This window comes from Typha latifolia, chromosome 2, assembly GCF_019914945.1.
Source record: "Typha latifolia isolate L0001 chromosome 2, TyphaL0001v2, whole genome shotgun sequence".
In the NCBI taxonomy this organism is placed as follows: Eukaryota; Viridiplantae; Streptophyta; class Magnoliopsida; order Poales; family Typhaceae; genus Typha; species Typha latifolia.
In genome coordinates this window covers 14,836,725-14,860,491 of record NC_133087.1, presented here as the reverse complement: position 1 = coordinate 14,860,491, position 23,767 = coordinate 14,836,725, and the positions used below count along the sequence as shown (strand labels likewise).

At 36.6% G+C, this 23,767-nt stretch overlaps 3 protein-coding genes across 6 annotated transcripts; 2 read left to right on the top strand and 1 right to left on the bottom strand.

Moving 5' to 3' along the window:
• Window positions 1-3,058: 3,058 nt before the first annotated feature.
• LOC140781164 (probable transcription factor KAN2) lies at window positions 3,059-6,529 on the top strand. 2 transcript variants are annotated; one of them, XM_073126996.1, is made up of 6 exons: window positions 3,059-3,833; window positions 3,929-4,005; window positions 4,691-4,736; window positions 4,825-4,966; window positions 5,992-6,055; window positions 6,143-6,529. In XM_073126996.1, the coding sequence occupies exons 1-6, from the start codon at window positions 3,257-3,259 to the stop codon at window positions 6,230-6,232; spliced, it is 996 nt and encodes a 331-aa protein (XP_072983097.1). In that variant the 5' UTR covers window positions 3,059-3,256; the 3' UTR covers window positions 6,233-6,529. The 2 variants fall into 2 exon arrangements, with proteins under 2 accessions (XP_072983097.1, XP_072983098.1); XM_073126997.1 differs by having other exon boundaries at window positions 3,124-3,833; window positions 5,995-6,055; window positions 6,143-6,381.
• Window positions 6,530-8,122: 1,593 nt separating this feature from the next.
• On the top strand, window positions 8,123-16,186 carry LOC140781324 (probable inactive shikimate kinase like 2, chloroplastic). Of its 3 annotated transcripts, XR_012107699.1 has the most exons (9): window positions 8,126-8,417; window positions 8,630-8,820; window positions 8,941-9,135; window positions 11,128-11,189; window positions 12,870-12,936; window positions 13,018-13,136; window positions 14,667-14,843; window positions 15,749-15,921; window positions 16,002-16,186. XR_012107699.1 is itself a non-coding variant. In XM_073127256.1 (8 exons), the coding sequence occupies exons 1-8, from the start codon at window positions 8,184-8,186 to the stop codon at window positions 15,847-15,849; spliced, it is 1,146 nt and encodes a 381-aa protein (XP_072983357.1). In that variant the 5' UTR covers window positions 8,123-8,183; the 3' UTR covers window positions 15,850-16,186. The 3 variants fall into 3 exon arrangements, 2 of the variants coding, with proteins under 2 accessions (XP_072983357.1, XP_072983358.1); XM_073127256.1 differs by having other exon boundaries at window positions 8,123-8,417; window positions 15,749-16,186; XM_073127257.1 differs by having other exon boundaries at window positions 8,131-8,417; window positions 8,655-8,820; window positions 15,749-16,186.
• A 715-nt stretch (window positions 16,187-16,901) lies between these two features.
• Window positions 16,902-23,107, bottom strand: LOC140781321 (inactive poly [ADP-ribose] polymerase RCD1-like). The gene is made up of 7 exons (XM_073127255.1): window positions 22,834-23,107; window positions 20,251-21,525; window positions 19,824-20,065; window positions 19,637-19,713; window positions 19,015-19,179; window positions 18,836-18,931; window positions 16,902-17,278 (listed from the first exon to the last, which is right to left on the bottom strand). The coding sequence occupies exons 2-7, from the start codon at window positions 21,372-21,374 to the stop codon at window positions 17,216-17,218; spliced, it is 1,767 nt and encodes a 588-aa protein (XP_072983356.1). The 5' UTR covers window positions 21,375-21,525; window positions 22,834-23,107; the 3' UTR covers window positions 16,902-17,215.
• Between the last annotated feature and the right edge of the window lie 660 nt (window positions 23,108-23,767).

Here is a 23,767-nt window from a genome sequence, read left to right as displayed (position 1 = left end):
TTTTTTTGTTCTCTTTTATTTCCCTTTAAAAAATTAAAAAATAATTACACTTTAAACCTTCTAAACTATTGTCTATTTTGACATACTTTTTGTTATTTATTTTTCATAGCACAGTGTAATTTCAACTTATATAAAACCTCCGATACCTTTAGTGTTAGTTGTTTATTTGACCAATTCAAGGTGTTTTAGCGACAATTTTACTCTTACCTTAAAATGAAAGAAAAAAGAAAAAAAATTAAGAGTAAGCAAAACGGTAAATACGAGGCTAATGTAGATTAGTATGCCAAAAGGAGAAGTCCATCCAAGCGAACCAAGGGAGCGGTAGCCCATGACTGTTACCGACTTAGTTGATTGAGGGTGAGAGATAATAGAAAGCTGAGGGGTTTAAAGTGTCAGGGGAAAAAAGAATAAGGAGTCTATAAAAAAAGTGCAATTACTTGTGGAGTCTTAAGTGTAACTAATAATAAGAAAAAAGAAGTTTAGTAGTGTTTGATCTACTTGCAGATTTCTTCTGTCTTCAATCTTTAATGTGCTCTGACCTAAGTAGCTGGGATTTTGGTGTCTGTTGAAGATTTGTGGTCCACTGCTCTGATCCTTATGGAAGTACAGGGATATCTAGTGTTCAATTTCTCCTTCTCTAAAGATCTTTGAGGCCAGGAGGGAGAGAGGGGGAGAGAGAGAGAGAGAGAGAGAGAGAGAGAGAGAGAGAGAGAAAAGTAGAGTGAGGTCTCCTAGCAAAAGTAAGCATAAACATAGAATTAGGATGAGTCCATCTATGGTGAGGCCTAAGACACCAAAAATGGTGAACAAAAATGGACTTCTCATATGGTTTGTCTATATTTTGTCATGAGATGATTCATTTCCAATTTCTGTGATCAGTGTGAATTGTAGCATTGCTGTGTCTGGCCATGAATGGTTATAAAATTCATCTACTAGATGTGACTACACTCTGATAGATAGGTGTGGAAAACAGACAATGCATTTAAAGCCACAAGGTCGAAAGGCCTCTAGATCTGCACCAGTGTTCATTCTTTTTTCTCTTTCAAGATTAAGCCTTTCTGATGACAAGATGTTGTGTTTGATGCTTATCAATTAATTCAGCAGGTAGTCATTAAGCAATCACACTGTATCATTTTAGACAATGTTTGCAAATAATTCCATTTTGTCTTAGAAGACTTAATGAGAGCTATTCACAACTACCACACAAGGTTAGCATGAGTAAATCTAATAGGCAACTCAGTTATAGTAAATCTGCAAATGATATATAAAAGTTGTATACTAAAAGGTGTACTATATTTGCTGGCAATTCATAGGGTCTTCTGTGAATCAAGTCAAGTAAACATCATGAATATATCATTTGTGACATATGCATGGAGTACAGGGAAGCTAGAGATCTAAAAGACAAGGAGAATAGAAACTATTGTTTTAGATGAGGTAGATTTTTAGGTCATTGAAAGGAATCCCATGAGCTGATCGCACTCAGTGGGGTCTGGGCCCATGAAGGCTAAATATGTATGATGCCAAGCTGCATGCATTGGCATCAAAGAACCATCTCCAACACCAAACTAATGGCATGCATTTAAAGCTCTGGTCCTCTCTCTCTCTCTCTCTCTTTGAGCATTATGCTGTCTTGTACCTCATGGCTTTGGTCCTGTTGCTATCCCTGCATCCATGCATGTAAGTTAACATTCTAGGTAAAAAAAAAAGGCATCACAAATTGGCCTACTTATATCTCCCACATCACATGTGGCTCTGAAACAGACAGCCATGTCCATTTCTATTGCAATATTTTGGATTGTTAGAAACTTCTAATTGCTATATGTATATATTTTTTTTCCCATTAGACTTGGTTTTAGTTCAATGTTATTGTTAGTGTTGGATAGGTGATTAGGACCACCTATGAATGATGCGAACTTATCTTTAAGTACACTTGGATCACATTTATATATACATAATAGTTGGTAGAGTAGTTCTGACCCTTGGTTTAATTAGTTTGATCAGAGTGAAAGTTATGGTTGATGATGCTACCAAGTATTGGACAATTCTTCAACAACCCTGATAATTATAGGGTGTCTCTAGATGATGAGCAAGGCTTTGCTTGCAATAGAAGATTTCATGCTGAACAAAACAGGAGAAGCATGTATTCCACAATCTACATGAAGGAAATAATATTATGGTGGTGGCAGATCAACACAACTTTTTTTTTTCTTTCATTTAAAGAAAAAGAAAGTGTAAAATTTGTGCACATTGGATACAATTAGATGGTGACTTAAATCTCAACTCTTTGGTAATTTATGCCTAATTTCATCAAATTATATTAAATTCGAGGCAAAGTGTTTCTGCGGATCGAATGTTAATCGAATTATAGTCAGATCACTATAGAATTCATACATCTTGAGTAATATGCACATGAAACGGGAATTGACTAGGTTGTCCATTCATCATCAAAGAGATTGCCTATTGGAGAAAAGATTAAAAGAAAAGAAGAAAAGAATGCACTTTTCAAAGAAGTGACACATCATATGACCATCTGAAGATGACATGATAATTAAGAGGAGTTTAAAAGTGCAAAAACGATTGTTAGGTCTCAAATGGAGTAAAAGATGATCAGGATTGTTCATGAATGTTAAATATGTTCAGATTTGGCTTCCCTGATTGTTCTGATACAGATGTAGCATGTAGGGAAGAGCAAAAGGGCAGTAAAAGTAAGGCTAAAAACCCTTGAAGTGGACACTAGGGTTTTTACAAAGAGACAAGATGGAGTCCTCATGCGGAATAAAGGTCTCATGAAATCAAATGCATCACAAAGCAAAAGCTTCAAAAATTCAGAAGGGGTGGTGGTAATAAGCTGGAGACAAACACTCAATTTTAGGACCTCACTAAAGAAATTCCCTTTTCTTCTTGTCTTCCAAAAGTGAACTCATCCTATGGATAAGTAGTAGTAAAAAGGAAAAACCTCACACATTTGTTTCCTCTCTCTCTCTCTCTCTCTCTCTCTCTCTCTCTCTCTCTACAACACACACAACATTAAGCCATTTTACCACTCTTCTCCTACCCTACCTTCCAATTTACTTGCTATTCCCCATACGTACCAAAGCAACACGCATCTCTTCCTCTAACCACAAAGCTCCACACTTCTTCACATAAAAGGATCATTATAAGTAATAATAACACCAACAACCAGTAGCTGTAATAGAAGAAGAAGAAGAAGAAGAAGAAGAAGAAGAAGAAGAAGAAGAAGAAGAAAGGCGAGTTAATGGAGCTTTTCCCAGCACAGCCTGATCTCTCTCTCCAAATCAGTCCACCAAGCAGCAAGCCATCATTGAGCTGGAACTCCACTGATGAGCCCATTGATTTAGGTTTTTGGAGGAAAGCCTTAGACAATAACAACAACAACGACGACGACAATACTAGTACTCCCATGTCGGCGTCGCACGCCGATATCAGTGGCTTCGAGCTCTCCTTAGCACACCCAAGTGCCCTAGTCTCCAACCAAACCAACAACTTCCACCACCCTCACCACCATCCTTTCCTACACGAAGGATATCACCAAAGCTTTAGTAGATTCATGAAGCCTATAAGAGGAATCCCAGTTTACCCAACCTCTCCCTCACTTCCTTTCATCCCAAACTCACATCTCCATCTCCAGCAACAACAATATTCTTGTGACTCACCTACCACAACCACATCACCATTTGCAACACAAGGTCATCTGCCCAAGTTTTTGTCGCGGTCGCCCGGCAAGCGTGGTATGAGGGCGCCGAGAATGCGGTGGACGACGACGCTCCACAGCCGCTTCGTACATGCCGTGGAGTTGCTAGGAGGCCATGAGAGTATGCACACTTGCTCGTTTGGCATAAAAAATTGTCAGGTTTGAATATAATTAGCTGATTAATTAGTTCTTGTGCTTTTTGATCATATATAATAGGGGCCACACCTAAGTCAGTTCTTGAGCTCATGGATGTGAAAGATCTCACCTTGGCTCATGTCAAGTCTCACTTACAGGTGAGGAAGCTATCCTTTGATCTCCTTGACTTGCCTTTCATGATCACTTTTCTTCTCATGGTCTTTTGGATGAAGTTATACACACTCTACATTTCGATCTCAAACTTGGTTAAAATTTTTGGATCATCATGATTTAGGGTCACTAGCTTTTCTGGAGCTAAAATGATCTGCTTTACTTGGTTTTTTTTCCTTTTTTCAATTAATTAATTCCTTTGGCTGCACTATTATGGATCGTGAAGTTATATACTCTCTCTCTCTCTCTCTGTGTGTGTGTGTGTGTGTGGCCTGAAGCCTTATCTGTAAGCTCAGCAAGTAGGTAGCAGCTTTTTTTACTTGAGGATCAGAAAGCATACCAACAAAAGCAAAGAAGAAAGGAAAAATACTGAGGTCATGACCTACAGTATAGTGTCCATATTAAAGAAACAAAGATATCATGTCTCAATAGTTCTTCTTCTTGGGCTTTATGTAAGTAGCTGATATCACTATATATACATGCCAGGAGAAATGCACCAAGAAATGAGCACCTATGTAGACCTATAGGTTCTTAGAGAACTCCATAAAAAATCTACTCATATGCATTTAGTTAATCTGCCAATTGCTCTATTGGAAATTATCTGATTTCATTTATCAAAAATCTAAGTGAATTGCATTTAGTGATTTATGGTGTGTTTTTTTTTTCTTGTAGATGTATCGGACAATCAAAACCACAGATAAACCAGCAACCTCTTCTGGTAATATGTAAATATTAATTTCCTTTTTGAATAATTTGATCTCTTTTACTGATTATAACGGTGGTGATGTATAATTTCTTTTTCGTAGGACAATGTGAGCCCATAGAGATTTCTGATGACAATATAAATGACATTCACAACACAAATGGATCAGAACAGTCAATTCAACATCAAAGATTTGTTGGAAATGACAGCACGGATTTGGATTGTCTGAGGAGATATTCACCAAGGTGAGTTCATGCTATTCGATCATTTGAGTTTATTTTCAATCTTCAAGTTTGTAGCATATATTAACTTAATTTTCTGATGTTGGGGATCTCAAGAATTTCAAGATCATTTTGTAGGAACATTTAAATTTGCTCCATGTATGTAGTTACATTAAAGAGCGCCGCATCTCATTTTTTTTTGGATATCTACAATTTTCAGTTTTCCTATGATAGAGACCTAATATTTTGTGGATCATAATTACCAAGTAAGTCTCTCTATTTAAAAGAAGCATAAGAGTTATGTTCTAACATTTTGAAAAAGAAAGGAACTGAGACGATTTTAATTTGAGGTACAATACTTCTAATGGATGAGTTCTTTTACTCCTAAGCTCTTTCAAATTTGTCGAGTTATTATCGAACAATGAAGTATTTAATTGAATGTGTATTATTCATCCAATATGCTTAAATACTGTTATTCTGCTGCCTAATAACTTAAACTTTTAGGTTACGAGAGTTCAAAGTAATTCCCATTTTTGTCTATCAGACTGAAATTTCGCATGCCTATCAGACTAAAATATACACTATTATCTTTTGATTGCTCTATTTCTTGAGATAGAACAGAAATACTGATCAAGACTTTGTGGATGACATTACGAAGATTAAGCATGTCTGAAATGCAAAATGCTTATTTTCCTCAATAGAAAATTATTTGCCTCTTAAACTAGAAAGCCTATCTATCTTCCTCTCAAAGAGAAGACTCATAGTCTACCTGAGAAAGGGACAACTCCCAACATTAGATTCAGCCAAGGATATATAGCAAGAAAAAGATGGGCCTTTGAACCTCCCTTGCAGCTTCTTTTCTAAGTCTTATAGTGCAATCACATGGGAGTTCAACTTTACTTCAGTTAAAGATGCATTGCAATTTGCATGATCATGCATGGTTATGGCGAACTAAAGATGCGTGCTTTCTTCTTTTCCCTTGTGCTCTTTCTTTTTGCATGGACTTCCACTAATGAAAGAAAATATTCTCCTCATGATGGTTCTTGCAGCAGAGGAAGGTGGTTGCCAGACAAAACTAGGGACTCCACTCCAAGGAGCATAATCTCTTTTGAGGTATATATCTCCACTTCAACCCATTTGCTCATCATGATCTGGGGTCGTTGATGGATTAGTAACATGCCAGCATTATTTCTGAATCAGGACATGCACCCAAAAAACTTCGAAACTATGTCGAACTTGGCCTCGCAGACGAAGCCTAATCTTGAATTCACTCTAGGAAGGCCGCATTGAGTCGTATATATATATATATATATATATATATGATCAGATGTCCATATAGAGAATCCATAAAAAGCAAAGGAGAGAGAGAGAGAGAGAGGCAAGAATTGTGGCAGAAAGCAAGGAGAAATGATATGAGTGCCAAAGGCAAGTAAAGGCTTATGATCAAAGGCAAGAGAGAGAAAGCTATAATGTTGCATTTACATGAGATAGCTTATTGATTTCAAGATGTTGATAAAGCGAAAGAAAAGAAAAAAGAAAAAAAAAAAAAGAAGGAGAAAGCAATAGGGTTTCTTCTTACTCTTGCAAGTGGATGCATGGTTTGCTTTATATCCCTAAACAAAAGTGCTTATCTTTACCTGACTAACAACTTGGAAGTCAAAGGATCTCAACTTGAAGTCCCTAAGACTTGTCTAACCAATGCATTAGTCGATCGAGGACTAGTTTACGAAAGCATAATCTATAAGGAAAAGAGACATAAATATGTGAAGCTTTACCGTATAAGAATGCAGCAGCGCATGGGTTAGAGGGGAAGTCCTAAAAAGAATGGAATTTGTGATCTCTGTTACATCCAAGGACAGGGGAAGGAACTCAGGAACCAAGAGCTTCCTCCGGTGGCAGACGACGACGTCATGCTCTGTTCCAGTAGGACACTGCGTGTAATTTGTAATTGGACCCGTGAGTTGACTCTCATCTCACAATTTTTTTTCTTTCTTTTTTACACACATTATCTTTCAAAATTTTATTATTTATATAAGCACTTTTTTAATATTAATATTTGCATGTATAACTCGCCGTGCAGATAAATTTTTTGTTTTGTTTATGTGTGCATATTAGTGTCTATATTTTTGTCTTAATTGTAAAAGAAGGACTTCTCCTCCTTCCACACAAATTAAAGCACTTGGAATCTATAATTAAATAACATGTTTCGCATCTCGTTTCCCACTCGTTTAGTCGGTTTCTTATATACGAGAATCGCGCGGGAGCCAAAGCAGGAGTTTGTTAAGAAAAAAAAAAAAGGGACCAAAAGGGGATTACCAAAATGGTTAGGTACCTTTGTGTACATTAACTCTCTTAAACTCATATTTTGTATTGCTATTCTTCCTTTAATATTTATTGGACTTATATAATATAACAACACTTTTTTAAATCCATATGGAAAAGTTTAAAGAAGTCCTTCAAAAAAAAAAAAAAAAAAAGAAAAAGAAGCGAGGTGTAAAATAAGAAAAAATAGAATTGAAATAAAAGCTGGAGAAATAAATGATAGCGCAATCCATTACACTATGATTGGGAGTCTGGCCCCCGGGCAGGAAGGAGCAGGGCGAGCGCGTACTCCTATCCCATCGTCCGGGCAGCACGGGCAAGCTCGGGTTTCGCACGTGATGGCGACCCGACCTCTTCGCCCGGCATTCAAGGCGAGCGTCCTTCCTTTCCTAGAATTACTCCAGGGTTCTTTCCGCAAAAATTTGCCATCCGCGATTTGCAGAAAGAACCCCTCGGTTTGTTTATTATTAGGCTTTGAGTACTGTACGGCGAGGATCACATGAGGGGGGGGAGGGGGGGGGGATTATTGCTTTTGGATGTGACCGGACTGCTGCTGGTTTCCTTAGTCAGGAATAGTGCAGTAGGGACGGCTGGGAGACCGTGCTACAAAACCGCGGGGGTTTTTATGGAAATTTATTCTTTTTTTATGGCGACGAGTTGACGTTGTTTTTTGACCGAGTTTTTTTTTTTTTTGAAGTGTGTAATTTATATCTTGGGCCTTCTTGGAGAGGCCTAACTTGGCCCATCGTACTAGTAATGGCTGAAACTATTGAGCCTCTGTGGGCCCGGCCCAACCAGTAGGCTTCTGAGCCACCATTGGAGTCCAATGCCAGTCTCAAAACTACAAACCGATAAAAGAGAGGGAAGAAGAAGGTTTCTTCTTGTTTCTATCTTATCCTTTCCATTTCCCACTCCTCTAATGGCCGCTGCTCTCCTCTCCGCCCTCTCCTTCTCTCCCCGATGCCCCACCGAAGCCCTAAGAATCCCTGGTCCAGATGCACATCTTTGCGGCTCTCCTCTTCTCCTTAGGGTTAGAAATCGACCATCTCTTCCGTCTCTTCACCTCCCCGGAGGTCGCGGCGTCTCGGAGAGGATCGGATCGGTTTCCGGTGGGCACCTCTCCGCCGCTCCTGCTGGAACGAGAAAGTACGAGGTAAATAAGGCTCTTCTTCGTCTTGTTTCTTGATCAAGTTCTTGCAGCGGGTAGTGTGATTAGGGTTATAGGGCGTTTTTATTGGAAGGAAAATTATTGTGGTCAAGTACCATTGTCTACTTCTCTTCGTATGCATTTAAACTGTTATATTTTGTTGTCTTTTAAATTTTGACGTTCTGTTTAAGTAAGTTCTTATTTGACAATGCATGCAGTTTTCTGATAGTGTTTCTGAAGCAGAGCTGAGATTAGATATCGGCGCAATGGATGTACAAAGTTCCAGTGATATTTTTGTTGATGTAGATGAGACTTCACTGTTAATCAGAGTTAAAGCATCTGGGACTCTCGTAACTCTAATGGAGACGAATCGTTTATTTGACAAGATAAACCCCTCTGAGACAATCTGGTAACTATGGGTGGATTTGAGAAAGATATCAACACGCATTTTAGTATGATGCATAAGCTCATAATATTACATATGAAGACTTAAATCAGATTTCCCTTCTTTCTCCTTATTCTTGAACAGGTACATTGATGAGGAACAACTGGTTGTTAATCTGAAAAAGTATGATACAGACTTGAAATGGCCTGATATTGGAGAATCTTGGGAGTCCCTTACATCAGGAATCCTTCAGTTATTGAAGGGAACCTCAATTTATATTATTGGCTATTCCACAGAGATTAATCAGTCAGTTGCTGAAGAACTTGCTGCTGGCATTGGGTATGCACTTTTTATTGCATTTATTGTGATGTTCCTAGAACTTCTTAGCAATTCATATTAGCTTGGTTGCAATTATCGCCCTTCCTTTCTTAATTCTATAGCTAGTACACAAACTAATCCGATGCATATATCCATGCAATTCATGAAGTAATGTATAACATATCAGAAATTTATTGCCTCCAAGATTTTGTGGAATACAGAGCTTCAATTGAGCTATGCTAGTTTTCTCTTTCCTTATGGAGACACAGTTTAACATCTGATGGATAGCCAGATTAATCACCCCTATTGAGTAGCCATTCCCACAAAGAAAAGGAAAGTTTGGATCTTTCCATCTTATGCAGCTATGTCAAGAAAGTCAGTCTGCAAAGAAGCAAGAGGGAGGAGCCTACGCTTTCTTCATATAGAATTGCATGATTCACTGTTTACTGGTTAGTGATTAGTGATCATCGTTTACTAATTAGTGATTAGTATCACTATTTACCAATTAGTTGCTTACTTGATTATCCTCCATATCGTTTGATGTTGTCGACTAATGAAATGCTATATAATCTATATTAGTATGTATTATATATATAATAATTATAATTTTATATATTAAAAAACTAGACCGCATAAGCGCTTGCCTCTAAAGCACGGATACTTGTTTTACCTCTCTGTAACGATATACATATGTATCGGATATTGATACGACCTGATATGTATTGGATATGATTGAAGAAATATCTAGATTTAAAAAAATTTAATTTAATTTGTTTGCTATGGCTCCGATACGGTGGGATACAATTAGATACGACTCCAATATGACAGGATATATTTTGAAGTTATTTGGGATTTAGTGGGTCGGGTTTGCAACAAAAATAAGTCTCGACCACTAACCACTTGACTAGCCCATTAAAAGTTACCTAAAATGTAGTGGAAAGGAAGCTCTATTTATAATATTTTGCTTCGATACTCTTCACTATCTTAATATTGTGTTTTGATGTTTAATTTTACAAGTCTATTCATAGTTGAATCAATTGGAGCTCGTGAATAGTACTATTTTATATTAGCTTTACATTTGAAATTTCTTTGTCCATGTTAGAACTTAGAATTGATGTCAATCCGCAATTGCCAATAGGAGAAACTTGGGTTTTTGACTTTTTTCTAATGATGGAACTTATTTAGTGCAAGTATTATCTAATGATGGAACTTAGATTTTTCTATGAATTTTTGGAGATTGATATGGATTTTTTTTACCATATGTTATATTGGCTAGCAATAAATTAATTTTTTTTATATTAAATTATTTATTGTTGTATCCATATTCTTTTTTTTAAAAATAATTTATCATATTTCCGTATCCATATCACTATATTCTCGTATCTATAACCATGCTTCATAAGAGCCTGCATATCACCTTGGCGCTATAGGATGACCGTCCGCATATCTTGGATACAAGGTGCCTTTCAAAACATTGGAAGTTACTTTCCTTGTTAGGTTTACCGTTGCATTTGTTTAAACTCGTCAAGATTAACATGAAAATCTTTAGCTCAGCCTAGCCTTTCATTCTTTGAGTATTAATTGCCGAATTGTTTAATCAAATGATAGGAATGCCATGAAACAATATGAAACTAGATCTTATTTTATTTGTAGCTCTAGAAAGAGCAATTTTTTTTTTAATAAAGATGATTGCCACAAAATTTTGAGCACTTAATTGATACTGTGGAGAAATGCTTGAGTCCGAAGTTGAATAGCAGCCATTATGTTCTTTTGATTTGCCAGAATTAAGTAGTAACTGAAAGATGTTCACTCAAAAAAAAAAAAGGTTTACGCAGGATCATTTTCTATCTTTCACATGCATGATTGATGATTCTTGGTTGTCTATATCTCTATAAGTGCATCCAATCTATTGAATTGTTTCTTTTTTTATCTAAAACTGAGATAAAATTGAAAATAAGGTATGTTCAGTAAGCAATTATCCTCGAATTTACCTTTTTATCTATGACGTTGCAGATATGTTCCACTTTGTACAAGTGAATTGCTGGAAAGCTATGCTGAAAAGCCCATTGATACATGTATGAATTTTTTGCTAGTTGACCTTTATTTTCATTATGTTCTCTTTTTCTGCCATCAATTGAATGAAATGACTAAAAGTTATTGTATAAATCTATATTTTATTGTTTGTATAGGTAAAGTTGAACTCTTTGTTTGGTGAGGGGATGAAGTGGAGAAAAGGACAAAGTAGAGAAGCCATGTAGTTCATTAAAAGCATTTAGGGTTGATAATTTATCTGTACTTCAGATTTCAGTCGTTGGTTAGTTAGTAGCAGCAAGGTTGCAAAATTCGGTATCGGAATCGGCCGTCCAGAAAAACGATACGTATCGGCCGCCTGTATCGGATCGGACTATTTTAATTAAATAAAATTCTAAATATTATTAAAAATGTTGAGAAATTTCTGAAAATTTAGAAAAAATTATAAGAAAATAAGAAATATTCCTCTAACTGTTAGTCTGAAATATTCACTCTCCCATACTTTTTGTTTCCTATCTTTCTCTCTCTCTCTCTCTTTCTCACTTTTTTTTTTTAATCTTTCCCTCTCCCTCACTCTCTCTTCATTTTTTTCTCTCTCACCCTATTTTTTTTTAATCTCTCTCTCTCTCTCTCTCTCTCTCTCTCTCTCTCTCTCTCTCTCTCTCTCTCTCTGTGTGTGTGACAGCTGCCTGTTGCAGGCGCCCTGCAGCAGCAGTAGCTGTCTACTGTTGCTGCAGGCCGAAACTAGAATCCTTGAGTAGCAGCACCATCCGGAGAGTATAATGTTTGAGAGTGTCAGTTGGCCAGCATTAAATTGACCTAATGAACTAGGGTACTAGCTAGAGAAATTTCAGAATCTAAACATGAAAAAAAAAAACACTTTATCAAATAAATAGAAAGGTTCCAAAGAGAATATTCAGAGAATCCAGGCATCAAGTAGAGCTTTCTGTTCATTTGATTCAGTCTTTAGAAGTGCATATGTACTTTACTAATTTAAGTTGGGCATTGCCTATAATGGAGAATAGAAAGATACTCCTAACTGTTATGATTGTTCATGTTGAATTATATTTGACTCTTTTTTTCTTTTTTTTCTTTTGCTATTGCTTCCGCTTTGCCAGTAAGGCTTGCTGTTGTGCATCATAGTGTCATTTCTTCGTCATAACGGCCTCACTAGGAATGGATTAAGGCTGAATATATCTTGCCCTTCGTAACCACAATGCTGGTAGGAGTTTTCTTAACTAGGATGAGCTTTTAACAATTAACATAGAAGGATTGATGTGCCACTAAAAATCATGTATATGTGAATTTTATTGTTCAGTCTGTTATTCTGTGTCCGTGAATTTTGCCTTAGTAGAGTACAGACCCAGTTTTGGTTCGAGTACAATTGTACAAGATGCTTTTTTTATTTAGTTTTAAAGTATACCAACAATCCAATCAGGGAAAGTGGATTCTTGTTGAGGAATTTTCTCAAAATCTTAAGAGTTAAGAGTAATTAGCCAAACATGTTACAACATCCATTTAACTTTTTGCACAATCTGATGTGGTTACGCTGATGATTTCACCATTTTTTACACTTTATTTTTACACTAAGTAAAAAAATTGTGATGGCTCCATGTATGTTTTCACTTAGTTTGAGTCGTAGACATGTCCTCAACTGCTAAAAAGTCTCAGTTCCTCCGTATTGTTCTTTTTGCAGTGCATTAACCAAGTGTAATAACTTCCAGGGGTGGTTTCTGAAGGAGCAGAAAGTGTTGCTGAAGCCGAAAGTGCTGTCTTAGAAAGTCTTAGCAGGTTATTGTATGATTTTACTGCAATTCCGAAGTTTGTTACAACTGGTTAGTAGGGCATCATGTTAAATTTCACCTTTAACAGTCATGTCCGCACTGTTGTTGCTACATTGGGGGGAAAGCATGGAGCTGCAAGCCGATCTGACAAGTGGCAGCATCTGTATGCAGGATTCACTGTATGGTTGTCTCAATCTGAAGCTGTAGGCAAGGCTACTTTCTTAACATTCTCTACTTCATGAATAAACAATCTCAACCAATATTCATTGGAATGGGAACGCTGAAATACCGAGATATTACTGGATTATGATAGTGCTAGCATGAGCTTCAGACAATCTTCTAGTTCTGATAACAACCAATCCAGTATAATATTTCACTTCTAAAAATCACTGTCATCTCATATTTGGGTGCGATGTCATGCCGGTATATGATGAGCCATTACTAGTGTTAGCATGAGCTTTAGACAACTAGATGCTTGCATGACTATGACGATCTTAAATGAGCATTTATTTTTTGAAGATTGAATTGCAATATTAGAAAGATAATCATTTCCTACGATATTGACTGATATGTAAGTTTGTTTGACAATGAGTAAAATTTTCACTCTGTTCAAGAATTTACCTAGTGTAAGCATATGTGATTTGGTTTCAAACATGAGCAGATCTGGATACGATAAAATTGGAGAAGCAACAGTACTATAGGAGATGGATAACCCATTCAGTGTGGACATACCTATGTTGATCCATATGCTCAAACTTACATATGTATGTATTCACGTATGGCAACATTTTCTTGTGTCGTTTACTGGAGATATAATTTTTGTTTGTAACTTATGACTATACATAACCTAGCTAGTGTAGTTAAGTTAATTCTGAAGCTAGAAATCACAATGTAATGTTCTTGGTGTAAAAGTTAATTTGCAAAATGACATGAGAGAGTTCATCCATACTTCATAGAAGTTATCATGATTTATCGACCTCCCAATACTGGCATCCTTAAATACTTAATAGCATTTACAATAAATATATACATATAAATACATTTTTATCCATATATTTATATGCCCACATGTTTATATGGATATGTGGCTGTCTAGAATTACCGTATAGATATCAAATTAATATGCAATATGTTTTTCCTTTTTTGGTTCTTCTAGACTACATCAGCTTCACTATAAGATGTCATATTGAGATTACTAACTGTGCTATTTGTACAAACTCCATTCAAGTTGATTGCAATCAATAGTCTTCCCATGAAAATCTTTCACTGATTTAGTGACTTTCACTATATAAAATTAAAATTGGAATTTCACTGATATAGTGACTGATCAAGATAATGCTTTAATTGTCAAAAGAAGAGTCCAGAAATTCAAATTCAATATTTCTCAGTATTCTGTAGTTTCACTCTAGATTGACTTTTGTTGAACTACACTAGTTTTGTTTGTCGCTGAATAATGAAACAATTGTGATCCTTTGCTCTACATGCTGCATTAGCACCAGAGAAAATCTTTAGCTACATGAAGTCATAAAACCTGGTAGGTGATGCACCTTAATAGTTTGTATTGCGATGGTTCTTTTTGACGAGGTATAGTTAAGATGTTCAACAGGCACTATGAATGCCAACGTTAGCATGGTAACACCACAGCACAAGGGTATTTGGACTTGGTTATATGCAATTATAATACTTGCATCATTTCATTTCCTGGCCCTTCCTTGAAATCCTGGTTTTATGATACAGATGAAGCTTCTGCAAAGGAGGAGGCTCGAAGGCACATAGAAGATGGAAGTCTAGCTTATGCAAATGCTGATGTCATTGTGAAGCTTGGGAAATGGGAGTTGGACCATGCTAGAGAGGTTGCTCAAGGATGCCTAAGTGCTTTAAAACAATTAACCTCGTTAGATAAGCAGCTTGCAGGTACATCATCAGCATAACCTCTGCTGCATGCTTAGTTGCTTACATAATCATGGCACTTATTAGATGGTAACATATGAGACATTTTATTGGTTTTTTTTTTATTAAATTTAAGAATGACAAATCCTTGGTTTGTCAGAGGTGTCTTACCCTGAACATATGAAGCCCATGATTCTACTTCTGATAATTTTGTGCATAATTTAAACTATAACTGTCATTATCTCTCTAGGGCTTCTAAAGTTGGCTCTCGATTTTTGTAATGACTAGATAACAGGAAAGCTAAGTATAATCCTTACTCCTATGATCAGTGTCTGATTTCTTGCTTAGGCGTCAAAATTGTATCCTTTGCCAAAAGGTTAGAATACTGATAGTACTCGAGAAGACAGCCTACGTATGTAAAAGCAGCAGAACAGAAAGATATATGCTAAACCGACCTGTCCTTATCTAGTCTCGCACTTTGTGAGACCTTATTATGTCTAACATGAGTTAGACTAGATTATATATAGAAAATCACTTTTCAAGAACCAGAAACATATTATTTGATTGTAGCTTCTTTGCCTTTGCAAATGTTTTCTCAATTGAATTTAGTATTGGTTAAACTATTTTGGCTTTCGGCACACTTCATATAATGCAACTCTATTACCTATGGACCAAGTGACACCATAAACGAGCCCCCGAAAGGAATGAGGTCCATGCAATATCAGCTTATATATATCTACACTATCGATCACTTTGGATGCCAGCGTGAGTGTCTTGTTGAAATTTGTCGGAGCACTCGCCATGAAGCAGCTTTTATCTCTATTGTAGCAAACCACACGCCACATATTTTTGTAGCTCTTTCTTTTAGAGATTCTCTAGTATTTTCTCAGATATAATATCTCGATTGTGACTGTTGATATATCTTGCAGGGAAGAAAAGTCTTTATATTAGGTTAGGTTGCCGTGGGGATTGGCCCAACATCAAGCCACCTGGTTGGGATCCATCAAGTGGAAGTGATCCAGAATATTGATGAAAGTGTGGATTCTGTTGATGACTCATGGTTTGCTGTGCATTGGAATGCATTATTGGACGTTCCTGCAGTGTAAATTGACAACCGATTGCGCTCTTATGTACATCTGGCTGGAGTTCTCTGCACATATTAATACAACTTGTTATAAACAGGAAATCATATTACAGAACCAGCAAATTGCTGCGAGTAAGAGAGTAGCTCCGCAATATCTTCCTGTGAATTCAAGTTCAGCCAACATCTCGCTGTCTCTCTCTCTCTCTCTCTCAGTTTTTTTTCAGACAAGATCTAAACTGGGACAGCTCAGGGTTAGTTTTCCTGAAGGTAAATGTTTAACACATTTGATGCTTTCTTGTTCATGCATATAACGGAGAGATGAATGGAATAATGGAATGACATGGCAAACAGATGTTACATACAGGTTTACAATAACAGAAGGCATGTTTAGAATGTCTTTCTTGCACAACGGGAAGAGAAGGAAGCATGGAAGAATTTTGTATTCGAATCCCAGCCATTGTGCACTGGATTTTTGCTCGGGATTGACTGCCCTGCTTTCTTCTACCTCCCTTTGTTCCTGCAGAGAAGACCTACTTCTGCTGCTGCCAGACCCCCTTCATAAAAAATTTCTTCCAAAAGGATTACCTTGAATTCACTATACTGAACTCTTGGTTAGCTTTCATGATTAAAAGAGGGTTGATATTTTTGTTCATGCATATCATAAGATGGACTACTTGCTCATCTTGCATAGAGATAAATACTTTTCATGTGGTAAAAGGCACTTGATTCTCTTTTTCATGCGCAGACCTTACAGATCTCCTTAACTATGCGAGGCCTTCATAATTCTATCCACAGATCACCTCGCAATGATCAGTCAATTGGAAACTGAAATAAAGCTCAGTTACAAATCATACAAATGACGCCAAAACACACCATATAACCCAGCATTCATAACTTCATACCAAGTTACTGTGCGTTAAATCATTTTAAAAAAAATTGATCACAAAATTGGAAAAGGAAAATATGATTGCAAATCAAATCCCTCGAGCATTGTCTCGTGTGCAACACCATTTAATTCGCGTAGTGATTGAAAGAACTAGCGGTAAATTGGAACAATTATTTGACATCATGAACATTCCTGCTACAAACATTTGCTAAGCAGGCAAAAAGAAATATATCCATAACACAAACAGGGTTACTGATAAGAGTAAAATGTACACACACTACCATGACTTGGCAGATACGTGTTATGTTAAACCTACTCTAGCTCTATGACAATGATACTAAGTTTGATAACTAGCTGAACCTCAAGTCCTTCTGGCAATGATCGAGTTGGTCAGCCACTCTTTGCTGGAAGAAACATTTCATCATATCAAGGCTCAGCTTGCATTCTTGGCAAGGATCTTGACGATTCGTGTCTTGCCATCGGCGGGAGCTGCAAATATGAAAATGATAATTTTTGGATGTTGCAACTTCAATTTCTAGTAGCACACATTGCAAAAATGCCCTACTCGAGAATGTGTCTGAACACAGTACAAGATTAACAGAAGTAATGACAACTCAATTGCCCAGAGACTGAGCAGCATATAAGTACATCTCAGATGTACCTATAATTATGACATCCTACAAAATAAGAGAAAAACACTAATGGACAAAATAGTGGCACACAAATGTTACATGGCAGTGCAAGACATAAAGTCACATATAAAGGTGCATGTCATGAATTAGCAAGAGCTTATAAAAGCTTAGATCAGGCCAAATGATTGACAAAAGCACATGCTCATCTTTGAAAATAAATTGATCTAGACTAAATTGTTTGGAAGAATCAGGAAGTTTAAACACCACATGTGGAATCAAACAAAGAAAAAACAGTTTTGAATTGCTCAGTGCAGTCTCACACCCTAACATGAATGGGGCTGTGAACAGCAATGTTCGGGCAACAGATTGCATAACATAGTGTTGTGTTCAATGCAGTTTTACCAGGCCTCAACATACTTTCTAGGCTAAGCATACATGGGCATTCAAAAAAACAGGAAAGCTAATAATTAACTAAATCATCTGAGGTACTCTCATACTAAATCTTATTAAGGGTGGTAATCCTATCAAATCAGAATGACAACAGAATATTACTTTTGGTGAATTCCAACTCCAATAGAAGCATAAATAAATTATCACAATCATTCTCGTCGTATGGAAAGGAGAGTATCCAACAAATTCGGATTCCATCCGTCAATATGTAAGCTATGCGATGAGTGGTCAGAGCTGGCCCCCATGAATTATCTGATGGAATAATGGATGTTGTGGTCCTGAGATCAGCTAGAGAAAACATCCACAGCATGTGTAACACAAGCAATTATCAGATGAAAAATCTGATGTTCCTCACATGTAACCACTCAATCATAACTAGTGAGTGGTACAAACAAATAATTGATAAAAGAAAAAGGAATACTAACTGACAGTCAAAAATAATCAAATGAAAAAGTGAAAGACTAATTAAAAAAGTTAAGAAAGTCACAACTTTAATTCTAAAGAACAGAATCAAGGAGATAAAATTTGCAACAAATACATTAGCTATCCTTATGCCGTTGGAGTGTAAGCATTTCTAGTTTACAAAACAAAGATCCTCTGCACCTGTGGATAGCATAGGGTGAAATCCAACTTTTATCTTAGACACTTGCACTACTCAACTTGTATTAGAGTATGGCAAATACAAAAATCAACTATATGCTACTCATCCAATTGAAAGTTGATGTTATAAAGAATTTGGCAGCTAAAGGGAGGAGAATAGGAGATGTGTTCCAGCTACTATGCAACTAGTCAACCAAGCTGTAACTGAGAATCAAAATCAAAAGAACCACTATGAGGGGCCATCATGAAGGTTGTCCCTCCCCTCCACCCCCAGCTTAACTTCCAAATATACTGGGCCTGTTTATGGCATCACAATGCATAACATCTATCTGACTATCAATCAGAATTTGGAAGAAAGAAGTACCTTGTGCTGAAGTCTCATTATTGTAGAAATCAAAAGTTTATCACCAATTATCTGCCTCAAATTTTTAACAAGGTCAATTCTGCTCATCTTTTTTTTCTGGTTAAAGGTGAAAAAACAGAAGTTAGCATGGCTATCAAAGTACCACAACAAAATATTATCAGTTCGAGAACATTTGGAACCTTGAATTCTTCATAACGTGTATTCACCAAGTCCATATCTTTAGGAGGCAATTTAGTTGAAATGGCAGCAAACAACATTGAGAAAGGCATCCAAGGTGATGTGGGGGCTCTTGGAGCTCTACCAAACATTGGAGCTTGGGATTGATTTGCTAAAGATGGAGATATCTGAAAATTTATATCCTGATTAGCGGCAAGAAAAAAATAGCAATCATAGGGTAATAAAAAAAAAATTTACAGGTTGTTTTAAACAACTGAAGACTGGTAGAAAACAATTAGAGTGTAATAACTAACAGTACTCTAAATTATAAAATATTTTTCTTAAATACTCTGAATTATAGTATATTTTCCTTCTCGGGACATGTAATGCTTATGAGTTGCATCCTGAATTTGTTACTTGGAGAAATGGCATAAGGGGTTGACAATTGTGACAGGAGGACACCAAGCATAAGTACTAAAACATTATCATTTTAAGAAGATAGTCAGGTGTAGGCGTATAGCTACTTCCAGATCAATTAAATCAACCATTCAAACTTTTACCAGTCTGTAAAAAGAATGGATTCAAACTGTGGATAGCATATTATTGTGATCAAACATTTTAATTTAATAAAATTTAAGGAGGTACCTCCAATAGACTATGAGTTGAAGTAGAATTTGTGATCAGAGAGACACTAGATGTGTTCTCATGCTCGGCCAAACATTCTGCAGTGACATGTAAAAGAAAAACATAATATTATTATGAGAATGCTAGATTTCTATATGCAGAAAAGGAACTGTAGCAATCAATTAAGCAATAAAAGGAACAAAACTACCTTTGGCTTTGGAAGGCACTTTGATGATCACAACATATTCTGGAAAGATGTGTGTGTTCACTTGCACATCCCATACGATATAATGCTTTGGTTTTTGAAGATCATCTACACCACTGTCATAATTTTCATTACTGGGTTGGAACTGTTTAGAACCGGGAGGAATGAGTTCCACATTTCCCATTACGACACGGCATAACATCATATGCATGACGCCATTTTCATCAACATCGGTATAACTAGCACTGCAGATAGTATTTGCATTAGCTCTCTCTTAAAATGATCAAAAGTAAAAAAGAAATTAATGTGCCATTAAGAAGCAACAATAGTGATACAATTCATGCATGTGAGCACAATCCATGGGTTAACATAGAAGATTTTAAACAATACACCATGACTACCATAGTTCAGGTTCAAATAAGAAACTTACCAGATATCGAGACAACTTGCTGATGCAAGATGTGTACCAATACCATACATAGGGCTCTCTAAAGGCTTCTTAATTTGCAAGACACCGTGAGACATCATCTTCTCCACAGCATCCCTAGAAGAAGCAAGCCAGGCATAACGGACATTTGCATTGCCTCGGTGAGTTTTAGTAAACTCTATCTGCTTTTGGAAAATGTTAAAACGAACCTGTCCCAAATTATCCATCAACGGGGTTCTATAGATTCCAATAACATCCTTCCCATCAACAAGTGGGCACAAATGCTGGATTAACATATTATAAACAGAAGAATCCATATTTACACCATTTACACCATCAACTTGCCTAGTCATGTTTCCTTGAGAAGATTCAACAAGTGAAACCTTAGAAGGAAATGGCAAACACCATTCGTTTTCTCCAACTTCTTCACCTTCAATATCTTCATCCTTGTTTCTGGCAGAATCTTTTTCACTCTTAAACCTCTTAACATTAGAAATTACTTCATCATAAGGTCCTAAATTTGAGCTTTCAGATGCACTTATAGATATCTCGACGCAGCCATTGTTTTCACGCGTTCCATTTGGCTCAAAGCTAATGTTAACATGCTTACCTTTGCTGGAAGGCTCATATACATCTGATGCATAAACTTCTGGATATAATTCTGGAAAGAAGCATTTCCCATGCTCATCAATCCATGCAAGTGGCTTCTTCAGACCTGTCTCCAAATCTATGCAGATCATGTGCACAAAGTCCAATAATAGTTGCTGGTTCTGACATACTGCTTCAGTAATTGTCTTCTTTATTTGGAAATCTCCTTGGGCCAACCTTATAATGTACTCCAGGAAATCTTTCCACTTACCATTCTGATAAAACAGCACGCGCTGTGGCAAACCACTTGTCATAAAATTGCGGTAGCTTTTGATAATATGTCTATCAGTACGGTGACTGACATCATTTCTACATGCTATCCTGCTACAAGACCTGATATGGTTTCCACCTGCAGCATGCTGACACAGTCCAGAGGAAAGACCAGCCTCAGTGGAATATGCAGCAGAGTTTCGCTTTCTCTTAAGACTCCCTTTCTTTGTCCCAAATTTATCTAACACCACGGGATCTCTCAAATCCATTTATTTTATACACAGAAGTTAATACTAACACTAACTAATTATGTTAACAGACCTGTATCCACGAACTTCACTAATTTTAATTTACAAATTCTGATCATGATGTAATACAGAAAAAAGATTCATGTCAGGAACGTCAATCAGCAAGTTGACCCTGAAGACAATAAGCACAATATTTAATATAACAATGTAGTGAAATGATTTAACAAGAAAGTCTATAAGAATAGCATGCAGGTGAACACAACACTTCAATAAAGGAACATTACTAAATAAACATCATTCTCTATTTTTCAAAAGGAGAAAAAAAAAACATAGACACACCAATCACTTCTATTATTACTGTGAAAACCTCAATTCCTGTTAAGAGACAGCATTACCTCAACTGACACAAAAAAGAGGGCCACAAGAGAACTTTCTCACATCTAACTTCTCTATAATCTTAAAATACTGTTTGTACTGAAACTTTGATGTATAGGTTGAAACAGAACCACTGCTCTAACCAAGGGGTTCTCTTAATCGACAACTATCGAGCCTATATGCCAGTTCCACATGCCTCCGTAGCTCACAAAATACAACGATGACCACATTTAAGGTTTCTCCACAAAAACCAACATGCTTACAAGATCCATTCAATCTATTGCGAAACACCTAAGAGAGTTCAGGACCTTTGAACCTTGGAGACTGATGTGAGACATGGTAGTCCAGTCTTTAATAAACTAGGCCTTTACACACATATTGGAACTCATTTCAAGCTAAAAGCATAGCTTTACGTTTGTCACAATAGTATCTATAAATCATTTTCACTTTGGCCAATTAATCCATGTGGGTCTATTCCTAAGCGTAACGTTTTAGTAAGTGGTCCATCCAACACTTTGACAAGTGTTCTACTGCAACTAGGTCGTACAATCAGTCTCCTATCTTCAATAGAAGCAAACGTTTCAGCATCAGCAGCACCTACCACGCGATTAATAAATTCAATAGCAGCTAGTATTCCATCCTACGAACAATGAACGCTAAACAGAGAAACGCATGATCATTCACCTAATCCAAATCAAATAGACTCAAGAAACTAATTTAACCTTTCTAAATAAGCAAAAATCCTCTACAACAAAAACAAAGACCATCATAAGATTGACATCTTTAAAAAAAAAAATCAAAACCCAGAAAAATTTAACAACTTTGTTGTCCAGGTTTAACATCCCAAAAGAGTTCCGCCTGGAAATCCATTCCACCGCCATGATCGATAATCACAATTCAATATCAATCAAAACCCCCAATTCCAATGAAGACCTCCCAAAATTGATGCCACGGATCAAATCAACAGGAAAACAACAGCGAGAACAAAAGAACGAGCTCGAAAAACGCAATCACACACAAGAACCAGATCGAAACCACCATCGATCGGATCCGCCAACCTAATCTCAGATCCCTTATGAAACAAATCGGAGGAGGAAATAGATACCTGAGTATTGCGGGGATCAAATACTTCTTCTCTTCTAGAAGGGTCATCTCTCTCTCTCTCTCTCTATTTTAACCTTTTTTCTCGATTTCGGAGGTCGACGAGACGAGAGAGAAGACAAGGCGGCGAATGGCGAAGAGGAGAACAAATCCCCTCTCTGTTTCTTGCGGCAAACGCAAATGAGACGACGACGACGACGCTGCCATAGACCTGATCCGACGGACCAAACGAGCGTTCGCAATCTCAAAGCATCGGACCTTGAGATCCTACCGCTCGTCGGTTAACGACCCCTTCGGGGTTGTTAAGAGTATAAAATAAGTCTCAACGACAAACAATACAGGAATACTGACTAATTCATAATATGTAATATTAACATAAAAAATATTGTCTGAGTTAATGATTCTACTTAATATAAATTTTTTTTAAAATTATATGATCAATTTTAGACTCGCATAGATAGGAAAATATTAGTATTCTATAAATTAATGAATTGGATGAGCTATTTCTTCTAATTCTTTAATTTGTTAAGGATAGATACTAAAATTCGCTCATTGAGTTCATCCGACCATAGTAAAAGTAACTTTATCACATCTACTCATTTGAGATAAAATAATATGCATAATTAAAAATTATGCATGTTAACTACATTTAAGCTTTCTAGGGAGAATAGTGTTATAGTAATATTTATAAATGGCGGAGTTAATTTGCAAGTAAAAAAAAAATGTTATGCATTAACCAAACTATCTAAAACCCCGAAATTAAAGTATAAATATAAGCCGTGAAAGGAACGGGTTCTAGAATTATGTGAGTCAATAAAAAGAAAGGGAAAAGAATAAAGCCTCACAAGGAGGGTTGGTTGACTCGTAGAAAAAGGTGGTGGTAGTGAGTCTCTCGAGGTTGCTGTAGATTATTTTTATGGTTGGTTACCAAGTTATTA